Source organism: Ruditapes philippinarum, unplaced genomic scaffold (genome assembly GCF_026571515.1).
Source record: "Ruditapes philippinarum isolate M1 unplaced genomic scaffold, ASM2657151v2 ctg462_1_1_1_1, whole genome shotgun sequence".
Taxonomy (NCBI): domain Eukaryota; kingdom Metazoa; phylum Mollusca; class Bivalvia; order Venerida; family Veneridae; genus Ruditapes; species Ruditapes philippinarum.
Window position 1 is genome coordinate 59,565 of NW_026864560.1, and position 17,992 is coordinate 77,556.

The 17,992-nt window shown below is 34.4% G+C and overlaps 1 protein-coding gene across 1 annotated transcript; it reads left to right on the top strand.

The window, feature by feature from the left end:
- Positions 1-886: 886 nt before the first annotated feature.
- On the top strand, positions 887-16,022 carry LOC132726080 (uncharacterized). Its single transcript, XM_060711346.1, has 5 exons — positions 887-1,190; positions 3,917-4,156; positions 13,173-13,415; positions 14,517-14,693; positions 15,444-16,022. The coding sequence occupies exons 1-5, from the start codon at positions 887-889 to the stop codon at positions 16,001-16,003; spliced, it is 1,524 nt and encodes a 507-aa protein (XP_060567329.1). The 3' UTR covers positions 16,004-16,022.
- The last annotated feature ends 1,970 nt before the right edge of the window (positions 16,023-17,992 follow it).

The following is a 17,992-nucleotide window of genomic DNA, read 5'->3' on the forward strand; positions in this document are numbered from 1 at the left end:
GTCAAGCCGACGGGACCTGGTCATTACCTCAGCCAGTTTGTCAATCAATCGGTATGTTGGTAAATCAAGCCATTTTTCTGCCTTTAGAACTAAGTAATAAATAGAGTATTTTTGAATAAGTGTAAGTTAAATTCTGTATTCATTATTCAACGAGTTCAATAAATAAAGTATTAAACCTACACTCATTCAATATCATCTATTTATTACCCCCCCCCCCACTTGTATATGTTTTACATAATATTTTACATAAAGGTAGATTAACATTACACATATAACAACGAGGTGTTAAGTTTGAATATGCCCAGACGAAATTCACTTTTTTAGCAGCGACAAAAATGTTTTGTAAAAATATTAAAAAAAGACATTTTTCCCAAATATAGCAGCAACGACGTCACCACCACCACCACAAACGACGACAACAATAACGACAACAACAACAGAGCAAAAAACAACACAACCACAAACGACGACGACAGCAATAACGACAACAGCGACGACGACATCACCACCACCACAAACAACGGCGACAACAATAACGACAACAACAACAACAGCAGCGACGACGACAACACCACCACCACAAACGACGACGACGACGACGACAGCAATAACGACAACAGGGACGACAACACCACCACCACAAACAAAGACGACAACAATGGCGACAACAACAACAACAACAGCGAAGACAACACCACCACCACAAACAACGACGACAGCAATAACGACAACAACGCCATCATCGACGACTACAACGATGTCAACAACGCAAACAACAAAACAAACAACTACAGCAGCTTTAACAACGATTACTTCTACAAATAATCCACAAATACAATCCTCGGTGGCGTCAACAACAATGTCGTCTGCTGTCAAAATATACATAATGCCGTGTATTTGTTATGCGAACAAAACTTTTACCGGAAAGACAACTGAAGAAATTATTGAAATGTTGATAAAAGAGACGGAAATTGACACTAAAAGTACAGCATCAGCTAAAAATAAGTTGATAAGCAAGATAGATAATAGACCAACATCAAAAGCAATTGGTTCTATTGGACTATGTATTATCTTACTTCTAACAGGATGTATGGTTTTGTCAGACGCTGTAATAGCTTTTTTTAAAATAAAGGAAATGATTGGCGCTAAACTTAAAGAAAAATACAGAAAAACATATGTGAAAAAGTATGGTGAGAGCAGTATAGAAGGGACGTCTCCAAAGTGGTTGTAGAGCGTGTTCATGTGAATGTATGATATAGTCAAAACTATGTTTTAGGTCATTGTTATTATTATAATTGATTCATTTTTTTCTTTGTAGAAATGTACATGCTTTTAAAAGTTAGGTTAAATGCTCATAACAAAATGGATCCCAACAGTACTTTAAATATCCTTTTTATGTAATTAAAATTTTTATGCAAGAATAAATATTCACAATAGCCAAGGCTTTTGCAGAAGTTGTGGGTCTATCGCGGTGGATAAATGTGGCTTCCAGTTTATTGTTCGCTGTCACAAGTAAGATTCACTGGACACACCTAGTGAGTCTGGAGCCCAATAAATTTGTATACTTTTCCGGCACCTTACAAGTACACAATATTATCTTTGTCTTTTATGTAAACACTTCTGTATACAGTTTGACGAGTGAACGCCTATTTTGAAAACCGGAACAATTTTATACAAACCGACCCCTGATACCACCGGTATCGGATCGTTATTATGATAATTTCACAAACCAACCATGTTTTATTATTTCGGGTACTGTTATTGCATGTTTATATAATAAGAGAAAATGCTGATTACAACAGTGGTAAGAATGCAACGTAAAGTAGTGCATGGATACGTACGTTTCCAAGAGCGTTCAAAGCTTAGGCCAGTGTGATATTGGTTATCTTTAATTTTATTCCATTGTTGGTTTTCATGCAATATTAAACAGCTTTTACCACCTGTTTAATAAATTCATATATTCACTGATATCATAACAATTAAAAATAAAATCACAATCACTCGATCTCTTTTTTATAACTTTTTGGTTTGTATAATTCTGTTTATAAAGAGGAGTATATTTCTGATTCATTTACAAGAAGGTATATTTCTTTTGTAAGCAATGAAAAAATCTCTTCTACACAATGTTGTGAGGTTGTGTCTTTAGAACTATACAGTTCTTGTTTAAAAGTGACGTTTTTAGTTTGAGACAAAACGCTTCACTTTTTAAAATAAAATCTTTTTAACACAAGGTAAGTAAAAAAAAATATTTGAAATTGCATATAAAACTTATTTGGGTACTAAAAAAAGAAAACAATCTGTGAAATAGCACAAAGAGGTTGATACATAGGAAGAAGAACAAGAAAGAGAAGAAGAAAAACACCCGTGCAAACTGTGAAATATATAGCATTCTTGTACAAATAGCATTTAAACCTATTCGATACAAAAGAAGAAATTAGCGTGATAAATTGGATGCAAGAGAAATAACTTTTGGCAGGTTTTCAGAACAATTGAATGAGTTAATTAATGTATGTTTATTTTTGTGTTTGTCACATTATTAGGATATTTTTTCCTAAAAATTAACTGAATCTATCGTTTTTCATTGCATTATATTAAAATAAACTTTATTTCACACATTATAAAACCAGTATTTGGGTCACGTTATTTTCAAGTAAAAAACATTATTTGACCGAATCTTATCAATTTAGCCTCGTTTTCATTCCCGAGTTAAAGCAATTCGTGTCAAATGCATATCATACTCCATCTTGTCCCAGCAATCCATGTCGTGAGTTTTGTATTATTTAAAAGTTAAAACTTCAGAAGAAATAGTATGTATAGTAAGTTAAACATGCACTCTAAATTTGAACTCTTGGAGCAAAATATAATACTTTAGCACAAATTTAAAAACCGGAAACACGGTCGTGTGAACTTAATAAACGTTTTCAAATTATGGTAAAAGCATTAAGTTCAAAACGGTGCAAATAAAGATCATTAGTTTTCTGTTCTTTGAATTAACTTCTGAACTTGACGACATGAAGTAAAAAAAATGTGTCAGAAATCAATATACAAAGAACGCAAACCGCATCGATTACAGAGATTTAATTAAAAAACTTATTAATGATCGGGTATTGCACAGCGTCAGATTACTTAGCGCTCATCAGAACAACAAGTAGCAGCATTTCCTGATGCTGGGACAATCACAGCAGCCGACAATTTGAGCGAGCGCGCGGTAAAGTGTGGAGAAGAACGCGTGGTGAAGTGTCGAGAAATGATGCTGATGAATTCTTTAATCCATAGACTATGTATTTGGAATATTATCATTCTTCAAGGTATATCCTTCTAATTCCTTCTTAAAAGATATTTTCGTATGTTATTACGTATCCAGGGCTGGCCAAAAGTATTTTATTTGGTACATTTTTGGAAACTCATTCCAAAATCGCCCAGGAAAGAATTGCCTACGATTCAAATATAGATTACTTACGAAAAGGGTTAATTTTAAACTGTCAGAAGACTTATAACGATTTTCTCAGCAACGCTTTACCAGAGTATCCTTAATGACAGCGGTGAATCACGTATCCCACCAGTGCAGGCCAACATCAGCCGGCTCATTCTGATCAGCGTTTGCTGTACAGTGGATTTTTTTGTATTTCATTTCAATATAACTTGAGTATAAACTTACTTTATTGCTTCTAATACATGAAAATAATAGGTTTATAACCAATATTTTCATTGCCCTGACAGAATAACATTATTGTACCTATTTTAACAATCTTATCACAAAAGTGGCAAACCTGTAGAACCACGAGTTCTTACTACATCGGCTAAGAGTTCTTCCCTGCCAGTTATTTCATTTTGTGCACACATGTTTACCTCAGATAATAGTTAAAATCGCTTTAAAGAGCTATTAATACAAAAAATTAATAATATGTCATTTTAGTGACGTCACTCTGTAGCAACTTACAGACATGTTACAACTGTGGTGTGGAGTGTGGTGGCATGGAATTAACTGGTTTGAACCAGTCGGAATGTATAGCGTACTTAGATCACACATCAGTATTTGTGGTGGAGTACCGTCCTTCTGATACCAAGTGTGTGTTGGGCTCATGCAACGGAATCGATTATAAGAATCCATACTATTACGATAACGTCAGAGCATTTAGATACACGTGCACAACAGGTATGTTTTAAATATATTTCTCTATTTTTCAATAAGAAAATAATGTCATTCTTAGTATTTGATTTTCTTGCACTTTTTTGTGATTGCGTACAAAAGAACTTGTTTAGGAACGACATTCGAACATCGTCATTTCGCAATTCCAAATACGGAAAAAATATGTCGTTTATTAGGTAGATATCTATTTAAAATTTAAGTGTTTTTTATTCTTAAAATCGGTTATATTGGATAGTGCAATAAAAAATAATAGTCATATCCAAAATTAATTTTTATGCTTTAAATAAATCATTTGATATGGCGGAAAATTTAGAAATTGATGGATTTTGTAAGCATGAAGTCTATTAGAAAGTGTCATGAATTAATTAATATTTTAAATGAACAAACAAGTTTTACTCTTTCCTCTTAACTGTAGCACAAAAGCGCTGAAAATTGTTTCCTTGAACGGTTTTCAGCGTTATTCATTCATGCTGATGAATGGATGTTGATGTTATCATTAAAATGAGGCGAACGGCTGATGACGTTACTCAAATTTAACGACACTCAAACTTAAATAACCTATAACTTTAACAGAAACGCATTTATGAAGGTATGGTTTGGTATGGAACGCCGTGACTGTCTTATGCTATAAATATTTTTGCTATCTTCTGAAATGATGGTATTATTTTGTCATTTAAGCATATTAACATGTGCAATTTACATCATAACTTGTCTAAAGACAATGCTGACTTGTCCAAACAGCATGTTAACTTGTCAAATAATCATTATGACATGTGCAGGCAACATGGTAACTTGTCAAAGTATCATGATGACTTGTGCAAACGACATGTTAACTTGTCAAAATAACATGATGACTTGTGCAAACGACATGTTAACTTGTCAAAATGTCATGATGACATGTGCAAACAGCATGTTAACTTGTCCAATTATCGTGATGACATGCTCAAAATACCTAAACAAGTTAACATGTGTTTTGCACAAGTCATCACGATTCTTTGACAAGTTCACATGTTGTTTGTACAAGTCATCATGATAATTTGACAAGATAACATGGCATTTGCACAAGTCATCACGATACCTTGACAAGTTAACATGCTGTTTGCACTTGTCATCATAAAATTTTGACAAGTTAACATGTCGCTTTCACAAGTCACCATGATACTTGGACAAGATAGCATGTTGTTTGCACATGTTATCACGATGGTTTGACAAGTTAACATACTGTTTGCACATGTCATCATGAAATTTTGACAAGTTAACATGGCATTTGCACAAGTCATCATTACACTTGGACAAGTTAACATGTCGTTTGCACAAGTCATCATGATACTTGGACAAGTTAACATGCTGTATGCACATGTCATCATGGAATTTTGACATGTTAGCATGGTATTTGCACAAGTTATCATAATACTTTGACAAGTTAACAGTACGTTTTGACATGTCAGCATGATACAAGATAACATGTCATTTGCACAAGTCATCACGATTCTTTGACAAGTTCACATGTTGTCTTCACAAGTCATCATGGTAATTTGACATGTTAACATGCTGTTTGCACAAGTCACCATGATACTTTGACAAGATAACATGCTGTTTGCACATGTCATCACGATAATTCGACAAGTTAACATGTCGTTTGCACAAGTCATCATTATACTTTGACAAGTTAACATGGCGTTTGCACAAGTCATCATGACACTTTGACAAGTTAACATACTGTTTGCACATGTCATCATGAAATTTTGACAAGTTAACATGGCATTTGCACAAGTCATCATTACACTTGGACAAGTTAACATGTCGTTTGCACAAGTCATCATGATACTTGGACAAGTTAACATGCTGTATGCACATGTCATAACGATAATTTGACAAGTTAACATGCTGTTTACACATGTCATCACGGAATTTTGACATGTTAGCATGGTACTTGCACAAGTTATCATAATACTTTGACAAGTTAACAGTACGTTTTGACATGTCAGCATGATACAAGATAACATGTCATTTGCACAAGTCATCACGATTCTTTGACAAGTTCACATGTTGTCTTCACAAGTCATCATGGTAATTTGACATGTTAACATGCTGTTTGCACAAGTCACCATGATACTTTGACAAGATAACATGCTGTTTGCACATGTCATCACGATAATTCGACAAGTTAACATGTCGTTTGCACAAGTCATCATTATACTTTGACAAGTTAACATGGCGTTTGCACAAGTCATCACGATTCTTTGACAAATTAACATACTGTTTGCACATGTCATCACAATAATTCGACATGTTAACATGTCGTTTGCACAAGTCATCATTACATTTTGACAAGTTACCATGTCATTTGCACAAGTCATCATTATACTTGGACAAGTTAACATGTTGTTTGCACAAGTCATCACGATACTTTGACAAGTTAGGATGTTGTCTGCACATGTCATCATAATCATTTGACAAGTTAAAATGTTGTTTGTACAAGTCAGCATGTTCCTTTGACAAGACATGATGTAAATTGCACATGTTAACACGCTCAAAAGACAAAATAATATCATAGTTTCACAAAATAACAAAAACTTTGATTACATAAGACAGTCACGGCGTTCCATAGTTTGGAATATTTAATGACAAAATGTTGACGTTTACAAATCGTTTGATAAAAGGATTATTATTATGAGAAAATATAAGGTTTTGTGACTTAAAAATCAAAGTACAGAAGGCGCTTAATTTGTTTGGGTCTCAGAATGTCAAAAAGGTGAAGGTTGTGACATTGTAAACCAATTTGTTTTTGTTAAGTGCCACCAATGATTTCCAGTGTTTTAACTGTAGTAAATTGGCTTTAAGACTAATTGCAACACTGTAGGTCAATTCAATGTTTATTTGACTTAATTTTTAAAAAAAAATTGAGGTGCCTCAACTGGGATTTGAACTCGAGACCCCTCGATTTATAAGCGAGCGTGCAAACTCCTCGGTCACGGTGAAATTATAAGTTAACGACCTGAAGAAAACCAGATTTTTTCAAAATTAGGGTTTGTAACTCTTATTATTTCGACGCTAAACACAGATGTAAATAATCATGAAGCTTACAGTAAGCATGTATATCTATACAGAATGAAACAATATTAGAAAACATCAACCATTCGGGAACTACTTTGCTTGAAAATTAATGCGCCTGTCATTTGACAATCTTTACGCATTGATCTCTCCTGAATTTTTCGGCGTTAGAACATATAAAGGGAAGTTACCACTTCAAACAAGTGGACTACTTTAGGCATTTGCAATTAACAGCATTAGGCTCTGAAATTTCGCTACCATTATTTGTTTGGTCTGACGACCCAAACAAATAAAAATGGAGAGTGTGGTTATTTCATTCCAAATTGACGTGAAGTAAAAGTTTGTTACTGAGTTTTTAAAGTTGAGTTATAAAAAACTGCATCATTGAACCGATCAAAAGGAAATTGCAACTATTGGCAGTAATGTTAACCTTTTATAAATGAGATGATGTGCAGTGCACAGACTTGTCCATTGGGTGAATATTGACCCCTCACCTCACTTCATTTATGTTGACTTGTATTGGAAACACACTTTAGTTTTATTGTGTGAATCTACAAAGCCTAGAGTTTAGATACTTGGTATGTAATGTTTACCTCAACAAAACTCATTCTTTTGTCATTCCCCTTGGGTCAATCTTTGACCCATCCCGGGGTCACTTAGTTAATGTTTTCTTAAATAGGAAAATATATTTAAATCATAGTTATCAATATATTATGTCAATCTTTCATTATACGATGTGCATCTATTGTTATACGACCGCTGCTTAATATAAAGTGCAAACATCATTATATCGTGTGCTTCTGCCATTTTTCTGATCACAGGCAATCGGTGCGTGGCTAGGATAGTATACATGTACATGACCACGCCCACTTATTTTTTTATAAATATTTTTTTTTCTTTTAATAAAATATTTTTTTATTCAAAATGTTTTTAAAATATCTTATTTTCAATAAATCAACAAAGAAAATTTGTTTTTAAAAAAATCCATCCATATATACTATTAATATAGTAAAGGTAGAAAGGTTCGCCAGCGGACCTACCACCAGGCCTTATGTTACCTCCCAGATCTTTGTTAATTGTCAACCAATTTTCACCAAATAAAGTGCAATCTACGCAGAAATGATTTCTCTTTCGAAAAATGTACAATATTAGAAGAGTTGGTACGACAAAAGATGGAATTTTAAAGCAAAAATGCACTTTTTGTCTAGGTCGGCCATCGCTTGACCGAGCCGAAAGTAGACGATTTTGAACATAAATCGATCTTTTTCTTAATAACAAACTAATGTCAGTGCATGCAAACAGTTGAAATAGAAAAGGCAGCTATAATACTATCGCTTACCGGTCCAAAGTAAATCCAAAACGTCTGCAGGTACGCACTTTCAGTAGTTATTTGCACTAACTTTTTAAATTTCCCGACATTGTACATGTATACAAATTCTGATCCGGATATTCAAGGTACGCATGCTCGGTTCCCGCTGGTACCCAGCTTCGCTCAATTTTTATTATGCGAAAAGCGGTACGCATCAGGTACATCCGGGTCAGCATTTGTATACTTGTAATGTCAGGGAATTTAAGAAGTTAGTGCAAATAACTACCGAAAGTGCGTACCTACATACGTTTTGGATTAACTTTGGACCGGTAAGCGATAGTATTATAGCTGCCCTTTCTGTTTCAACTGTTTGCATGCACTGACATTAGTTTGTTATTAAGAAAAAGATCGATTTATGTTCAAATCGTCTACTTTCGGCTCGGTCAAGCGATGGCCGACCTAGACAAAAAGTGCATTTTCGCTTTAAAATTCCATCTTTTGTCGTACCAACTCTTCTAATATTGTACATTTTTCGAACGAAAAATCATTTCTGCGTAAATTGCACTTTATTTGGTGAAAATTGGTTGACAATTAACAAAGATCTGGGAGGTAACATAAGGCCTGGTGGTAGGTCCGCAGGCGAACCTTTCTACCTTTACTATATTAATAGTATATATGGATGAATTTTTTTAAAAACAAATTTTCTTTGTTGATTTATTGAAAATAAGATATTTTAAAAACATTTTGAATAAAAAAATATTTTATTAATAAGAAAAAAAAAATTTATAAAAAAATAAGTGGGCGTGGTCATGTACATGTATACTATCCTAGCCACGCACCGATTGCCTGTGATTCTGATGGGGTTAAATTTACCGGGTTATATCTCACTATGCAACGTTCGTGGCAACATAGGGAAAATTCAAAGTTAATTGTATCATATATTGTTAAGCTGACTCTATATAAAGACTATTTTACCTAATATAGTGTTGTTTTGTATAGGAATGATTCCACATAATATATTCGTAATTTCACATCATATAATGAAAGACTGACATCATATTAGGACTCATACACATTATATAATGTTAAGTAGACTCTATATAAAGATGGTTTCACATAATATATTCTTTAATGCACATCGTTTAATGAAAGATTGACATCATATAAGGACACATCTACATCATATAATGTTAATTTGACTCTATATAAAGATGGTTTCACATAATATATTCTTTAATGCACATCGTTTAATGAAAGATTGACATCATATAAGGACACATCTACGTCATATAATATTAATTTGACTCTATATAAAGATGGTTTCACATAATATATTCATTAATGCACATCGTATAATGAAAGATTGGCATCATATAAGGACGTGTTCACATCATATAATGTTAAGTTGACTCTATATAAAGATGGTTCCACATAATATATTCGTAATTGCACATCGTATAATGAAAGACTGACATCATACAAGGACACATACACATCATATAATGTTAAGTTGACTCAATATAAAGATGGTTCCACACAATATATTCATAAATACACATCGTATAATGAAAGATTTACATCATATAAGGACACACTTACATCATATATTGTTAAGTTGACTCTATATAAAGACGATTCTACATAATATACTGAAAAATGCACAGTGTATATTGATAGATTGACATAATATAAGGAGACATTGACATCATAATTATTATAACGTTGACTCTTTATATTTATTATTCCACATAATATACACGTATTCATAACTTCTTATCATATAATGACAGACTGACATCATATAAGGACAGACTGGCATAATATATTGTTATATTGACCTTATATAAGGATGATTCCACATAATATATTCAAAAATGCGCATCGTATAATGATATATTTACATCATATAAAGACACATTGACATCATATATTGTTCAGTTGACTACATATAAAGATGGATCCACATAATATATTGGTGAGTGCACGTTAATTGTGACTCAATATATTGCTATTTGTACATAACAACGTTCAGGTTTATACTTATAAGACAGTCATCCAAGGTTATCCGACCATGTATAGTGATATACTATGAGTGATATCGAGACACGCCCGTTTAACTCACAACGAGTGAAAAATGTCCATCGGTTAAAATGTTGTGAGCTTCCGTTCCTCGTTGTGAGCACCCGTCTTGGACGTTTGACACGATAAACAAGGCGAGTTTTCCATATTTTTTGAAGATTACAGACATTTATGTAAAAATATCGGAATGCAGTTAGCTAGCGATGTGTTTTCCGAGTATGCACATGTAAAGATATTGCCTATTGGTCGACAATTTGATGGAAATACCGTGCGACGCAGTCACTCGGGGTAGCTGGAAAACTGGAGACAACTTCTCTCCGGACCAAATTTAACATTGAAAACGTCGATTTTGGTGAAGTTTTGTGCATTCTAACCTTAAACAGATGCCCACAAGTCTTCAGCGTAAATTATTACATGAAAGTCTTCATAGAAACGAAGATATACCCTTATTTGCTTTAATCCTCGTTGTGAGCACCATAACCTCGTTGTGAGCAAGACAAGCGCAGTGCGTGTCTGGTTTTAATATGTTATTCAGATGGTGAAAAAGGGGGCGTCCGTGCCTGAGTGGTTAAGGTCGTTGACTTCAAACCACTTGCCCCTCACCTCTTTGGGTTCGAATCCCGACAGGGACTTTGGATTCTTTCATGTGAGGAAGCTATCGAGCTAGCTTACGGAACGTCGGTGGTTCTACTAAGGTACCCGTTCGTGCCTAAAATAATGCACGGAAGGGCACCTGGGGTCTTCCTCCACCAGTAAAGCTGGAACGTCGCCATATGACCTATACTGTGTCGATGTGACGTAAAACCCAAAACAAACAAAAGATGGTGAAAATATAATTTTCAATCTACCAAAGCAATTAAAACGTTTTTGCACATCAGCATTTCTTTGCAATACGTTGTGTATATCCCGAAGGGAGGCATATTAGTTTTGAACTGTCCGTCTGTCAGTCCGTCAATCCGTCCGAAAACTTTAACATTGGCCATAACTTCCTCATTAGTAAACGGATTTGATTCATATTTAAACACAACATCCCTTAGCACAAGACCTTCCTACGGGCCTGTATTTATTTTCCTTGATCCCTGAATGGCCTTTACCTTGAAGGTCAATTTGTCCAAAACATTTAAGATTGGCCATAATGTCCTTATTAGTAAATCAATTTAATTCATATTTAGGCACAACACTTCTTTGGACAAGGCCTTCCAACTGCAGTAGTAGTACTATTCTATTCAGTGATTGGAAATGGGGTCGTTCAAGGAGAGACCGAAGCGAGGCATCAAGTATGTACTTGCCCTGGTCTGAAAAAGATTAGAACTACTAGAAAAACTGTCAGTGATGCATAAAAATCAAAAGAAAAGTTTTGGTCATGTCTCTTGCAAAAGCATTCTTTTCAGTTAAACACACTGTAAAATTAGCTAACCCAAAATTGTACCAGTGGTGAAACACCTAAGAAGTCAAGAAGATTTCTTAGAATGCCACTATTTCATGATGAAAATGCTATTTAAATGTCAAACACAGATTGTCATGAGCTTTCTAGGAAAGACAGTGCAACTAAAATCATGAAAAATGCTCGTGTACAGAGCAAACAAACGCTGAGAACTATTTGAATCTGTTAATATATGCGACTATCGTTTTTCGCGGAGGATTACTTATTTTGTGTATTGTAACTTTTAACACTTCACTAGTATATTCTTAGCTTAATAGATAATGGTAAACAAAAAAAACTACTTATACCTACAATTTTGCAGATGTTTTGCTGTTTGTGCAAATGGTGGTGAACTAATAAGGGGAGGTAAATTATGTATTTAATTGCATATACTTCGTGTTGCCAGAGTTAACATAGAGGGCAGTCTGTGTGATATAAACATGCATGTATTTATCCTGAGTTTTATTCATGTTAGACTGGCCAAGTTATGTAGACAAAGAAGAACTATTGCAAAGAGAAACTATTGTGCAAAAACGTTTTGATTGCTTTTGGTAGATTGAAAATTGTATTCTCCCCACTTGAATTGTACATATTAAAACCAGACACGCACTGCGCTTGTCTTGCTCACAACGAGGTTATGGTGCTCACAACGAGGATTAAAGCAAAAAAGGGTATATCTTCCTTTCTATGAAGACTTTCATGTAATAATTTACGCTGAAGACTTGTGGGCATCTGTTTTAGGTTAGAATGCACAAAACGTCACCAGAATCGACGTTTTTCAATGTTAAATTTGGTCCGGAGAGAAGTTGTCTCCAGTTTTCCAGCTACCCCAAGTGACTGCGTCGCACGGTATTTCCATCAAATTGTCGACCAACAGGCAATATCTTTACATGTGCATAATCGGAAAACACATCGCTAGCTAACTGCATTCCGATATTTTTTAAATAAATGTCTGTAATCTTTAAAAATTATGAAAAAATCAAATTGTTTATCGTGTCACACGTCCTAGATGGGTGCTCACAACGAGGAACGGAAGTTGCTCACAACATTTTTACCGATGGACATTTTTCACTCGTTGTGAGTTAAACGGGCGTGCGAGAAATCAGTTTAAATATAAAACTGGTTAGCTTAAAATAAACTGTTTTCTTCATATACAGAGTGCCTGGACTTTTCACTTGATGAGGACTCAAATCGTTACATTAGTAACACACCTACTAGCGAGATAAGCACAACTAGAGCTCTGTGTATAGAACTATGTTTTGACATAGAGTATTGCTACATGTGGGAACATGTGGGAACATCCTGCATACTCTATGCCGACTGTGGACTTACTCTTTCTTGCTCAACATCTTTCACTATAGACATTAGTCACAAAACGTTTACAAGAACATGTCTGGAAAGTAAGTTGTTGAATTATGATTATATATTTTGATACTAATAACGATAGCTTATTAATAATCATATGACCCTTCTTTTGTTATTTTTACCTTCTATAAATAAAGATTTTATTATCATTATTATTATCATCATTATTATTATAATTATGACCTTCATTAGCCCTGCAGAGCATAGAAAAATATACATTTAGTAATCGAGCGGTCACTGTCAATCCTCGATCGTCGTATAGTGTCTTAACTGGTATCCTACATAAAGTCAAATGCTCATTCATGCGACCATGTTAGAAGTCGGTCAGTGCGTATTTATCAGGGATAGCCGGTTAAAACAATGAACAAAATGAAATCGAAACAAGCACAATAGAAAGAAATATAAGTTATTACAGAAAGAAAATCGAAGGAATGTAAGATCAAAGAGAATAAGGAAACTATAATTGAGCCGTGTCATGACAAAAGCAACATAATGGGTTTTGCGACCAGCATGGATCCAGTTCAACCATCGCATCCGCGCAGTCTGATAAGGATCCATGCTGTTCCCTTACAAACTCTTTAACAAGTAGTAAAGCTGATAGCGAACAGCATGGATTCTGATCAGACTGCGCGGATGCGCAGGCTGGTCTGGATCCATGCTGGTCGCAAACCCATTATGTTGGTTTTGTCATGACGCGGGTCAATTATATTCTGTGTATATGAGAAAAATGAAAATCAACATGAGTTTGTGGGTAAAGGGGATAAAAAGGATAAGATATGATAAGATAATGCTAATGTGGAAATAAGTGAGGAATTAGAGAGCGGGAATAAGCAAATCTTTTTTACTTTGCGCATCAATCGTTAGAAATAATTATTACAAATATTAAGTCGTTTTCATAATCAGATGTCATATTCACGAAATTGTAGTTACCCGTATGTTAATTAGCTATACCCCCAAACCTATAAAGTTAAACAAAAATCTGTTGCCAAGACTTAGTGTTACCGTACGTATTCTTCCGTAATGATTCAATGAAGGCCATACATGTGTGAAATAATTTTCATTTTCAAAGCCAGTAAAAACATACATTATTTAAAGAGTGAAAATAAATAATAACCATTTTTTTTTCAATATGATAGATTGTGGTGACCCTCAGGTACCTGCAAATGGAAATGCTACATACCTAGACACAACGGTTGAGTCAGTGGCATATTTTTACTGTAATGAAGGGTTTGTCGAGGTTACAGGTTCGAACAACCAGACTTGTCAATCAAACGGCACGTGGTCATTACCCCAGCCATTTTGTGAACTGAACGGTAAGTCTTGATGAATTATTAGCATGACCGTGTAATAAGCCAAAAGTTAAGGTTCGTAGCCATTTGTTAAACAAACTGTTAAAATGACAGAGAAAGGGAAATCACTCGGGTACAGTGAAAAAACCACATAGAAACATGGAAACGACAGACTCTGTTTGATTAAGACTAGGTTGGAACAGCGGATTACTACCTCAACACTAAATGTGTTACAATCAACATTTGGCATTATTGTTTACTTCAAATGTTTGAAGCAACTGTAAATATTACTGAGTGACTTCATAGCGGCCATTTTGTTATTATACTGTAATGAGTGAATGCCGGCCCCCTTGTCATTTTTATGATTGGGTGTTATTTCGCACCAACACAATATATGTCATATGACGCTGGTGGAGGAAGATCTCAGTTACTCAGTGTGAACTTTGTGTTCAGGCACAAACAGGCACCTGAAAAGAACAACCGAACTTCTGTAGGTTAGCTGGATAGCTTTCTCATATGATAGAACCCAAAGACGCTTGTGATACTCGAACCTACAGCGGTGAGAGGTAAGTGTTTTAAGTCAACGACCTTAACCACTTGGCCACGTACGCTTCCAACAACCACCAGCACCCCGTAGTCATTTAGTAATGCAAAATATGCATATTATGACTTAAATTACATGTGCTGTCCTTCAACCATTTTGAATATTCGATAGCCTTCTACTGAAAATGCAGATGTGGACAGATTTTTTATAAAGAAACTCTTTTATTTTAGAAACAACAACAACATCAACCACAACGGTTACTACCACTACTGCACTACCTCCAACAACAACATCATCAGTTACAACAGTAGCTCCTACCACAACTCCAAAACCAACAACCACAACTACTGCTACAACTACTACTGCTACTACTTCTACCACTCCGATTCCGACGACGACGACGATACCTTCAACTGCGGGTACGTCATCAACGTCAACGTCAAACTCCGCCCAGGTTATGACGTCATCAGCTACATCAAGACCAACATATACCATAACTGCTCCAAAAATATACATCATGCCCTGCATATGCTACGAAAATAAAACTTTTACGGGAAAGTCGAATAAAGAAATTATTGAAATACTGATAAAAGAGACTGAGATTAACACGAAAAATACGTCACATGCACTTTATAAACTTAAAAGTAGAGAAGATCACCGACCGACCTCTCAAGTGATAGGATATACCGGTCTGTGCTTTCTGATTATAGCATTCTGCTGTATCATTGGGTCAGACGCTTGCATCATTGTAGCAAAACTGAAGGAAATGAATCAGAGGTCGAATAATTAATTATTAGAAGAATTAAACGTTATCATGTTTTAATTGCAGCATTTTAATTACATAATTATAATATATATAGTAATGCCAATGGTTTATCCCCTGATGCGTCCCGGTTCCGTTGTAGGTATACAAGAGTTGTTTTTTTACTTATTTATATTTTCGATTTATTATTTATTTTTCAATAACAATTTACAGCGTACTTATCATTCGTAAGGATTTAGCTGCTTCAAAGAAAGTGATTCAAAACGACTGTATTCGACTTTTACTGAACTAAATCTGCCCTTTAGTTTCTTTTTACTGCATTTACTCTTATACGATATGAATAATGCATCACTAGCATAAACAACACATTTTGTGAATTAAACAATTATACTAAAAGTTACATTATATTTTTATATGATATTATAATTCAACAAAACAATAAAACTTTAGCATTGTAACTGAGCAAAATTGTAAAAAAACATATATCGCAGTGATTGCACGTTCAAAGACCATAACAACGTTATTCACACTCTATCACAAGATTTGATCGGAAATTTAGTAGTTCTAACTCATAGACTCGTGACATATTAAGATGCTGGCCGACATTTTTAGAAGTCATTCATGACTACACTCATTCAAACCTGCTCTGCGATTTCTTTCATTCATTTTGCTGTCCCCTTGTTCACTACCAAAGAGCAAAACCAATCAAATCACTGTCTGGAGTTTGGTTTTGAAAATGCAAGACGCGACTGTAAAACATTATGCCATTTATGGCTGAAATATTGATGGCATTTGAATGGTTTTCATTGAAACATTTGTGTAAGTTGATATTTCAATGTTAAATATTTTATGAACAAGTAAATTATTGTTACTAGTGTCATGGTATTGTTCACATTCTGGTAGATAGTGAGAAACATATTTTATAGTATGATACCAGTATTAGATAGGTCGGTATACCTGCAAACGTTGGTTAAAATTTGTATTATATAACATTAAATAATTTGGGAGTAATAAATTGATTGCAAAGTCGATAAACAGATCTGTTAAAACTTTATGAAAATAAAGCTTTATATTAAAATATTCTTTTAACAAAATAAACATAAAATCCGCTAAAAGTACTTCTATATTACCCCATGCATACATTTCTAAAACAAAACAAAATGTTCTTTTTCCTCTGCCTTTTTATTTCTCTCCGACATCCAGCGTCGACATTTGACGAAGTCGCTAGTGTATAAGGTCTACTTTAAAAGTATGTTTAACTTTTAAAATATCAATCGAAATTTTAAACTGACGTATATTTGAATAAAAAGAAAAACACATCTGCTTGAACTCTTATATAAACAGAACATTGAATGATTTTTAAGCATTGATCAAAAGTTTGGTTTTCGATTTTAATTTTTTTTTCAACTTCAACTTTTTACAGATTACCTTCAATGACACAAGGATACGTCGAAGCGTCTTGGGTAATTCAACGTAATGCTAACACTTTGGACAATGCCCTAAGCGGTCAATTAATCCGGATATGGTAAATATGATATATCAAAAATGGTATTTATGTTTTGATGTAAAGTTTATACTCTTAGCTTTTCCTAAGTTGCTGTTATTTTAAAACCGTGTAGTATAGATTGCTCCAGTATTTGTGATAATCATATATTTAGAGATGTGACATAAATTACTAAAAATTAACAATAGTTTGTTCTTTTTTTAGCTCACCTGAGCACAAAGTGTATAAAAGGTGAGCTTTTGTGATGGCAGTGTACCTGTTGTCCATCGTTGACCACAATTTCTTTAAACCACTCAATGAACTGTGACCAAACTTTGAACACATGAATGATCCCTAGGTATTATACAAGTTATACAAATGGTGTCAGTCTGATGCACCATCTTGTGGTTCTATACAAAATGTTTTATAAATCATGCCCCTGGGGTTAAACTTCGCCCCAACCTGGGGATCACTTAGTTTATATAGACTTTGAAGCCTTGTTACAGGAAAATACATTTAAGTCTCTTTTTAAG

Bases quoted from the DNA above. Each gene is read 5' to 3' on its own strand.
- LOC132726080 (XM_060711346.1), top strand. From the start codon at position 887: ATGCCGTGTATTTGTTATGCGAACAAAACTTTTACCGGAAAGACAACT. The intron at 1,191-3,916 runs GTGAGAGCAGTA...ATGTCATTTTAG, and splicing joins AACATATGTGAAAAAGTATG to TGACGTCACTCTGTAGCAAC. The intron at 14,694-15,443 runs GTAAGTCTTGAT...CTTTTATTTTAG, and splicing joins GCCATTTTGTGAACTGAACG to AAACAACAACAACATCAACC.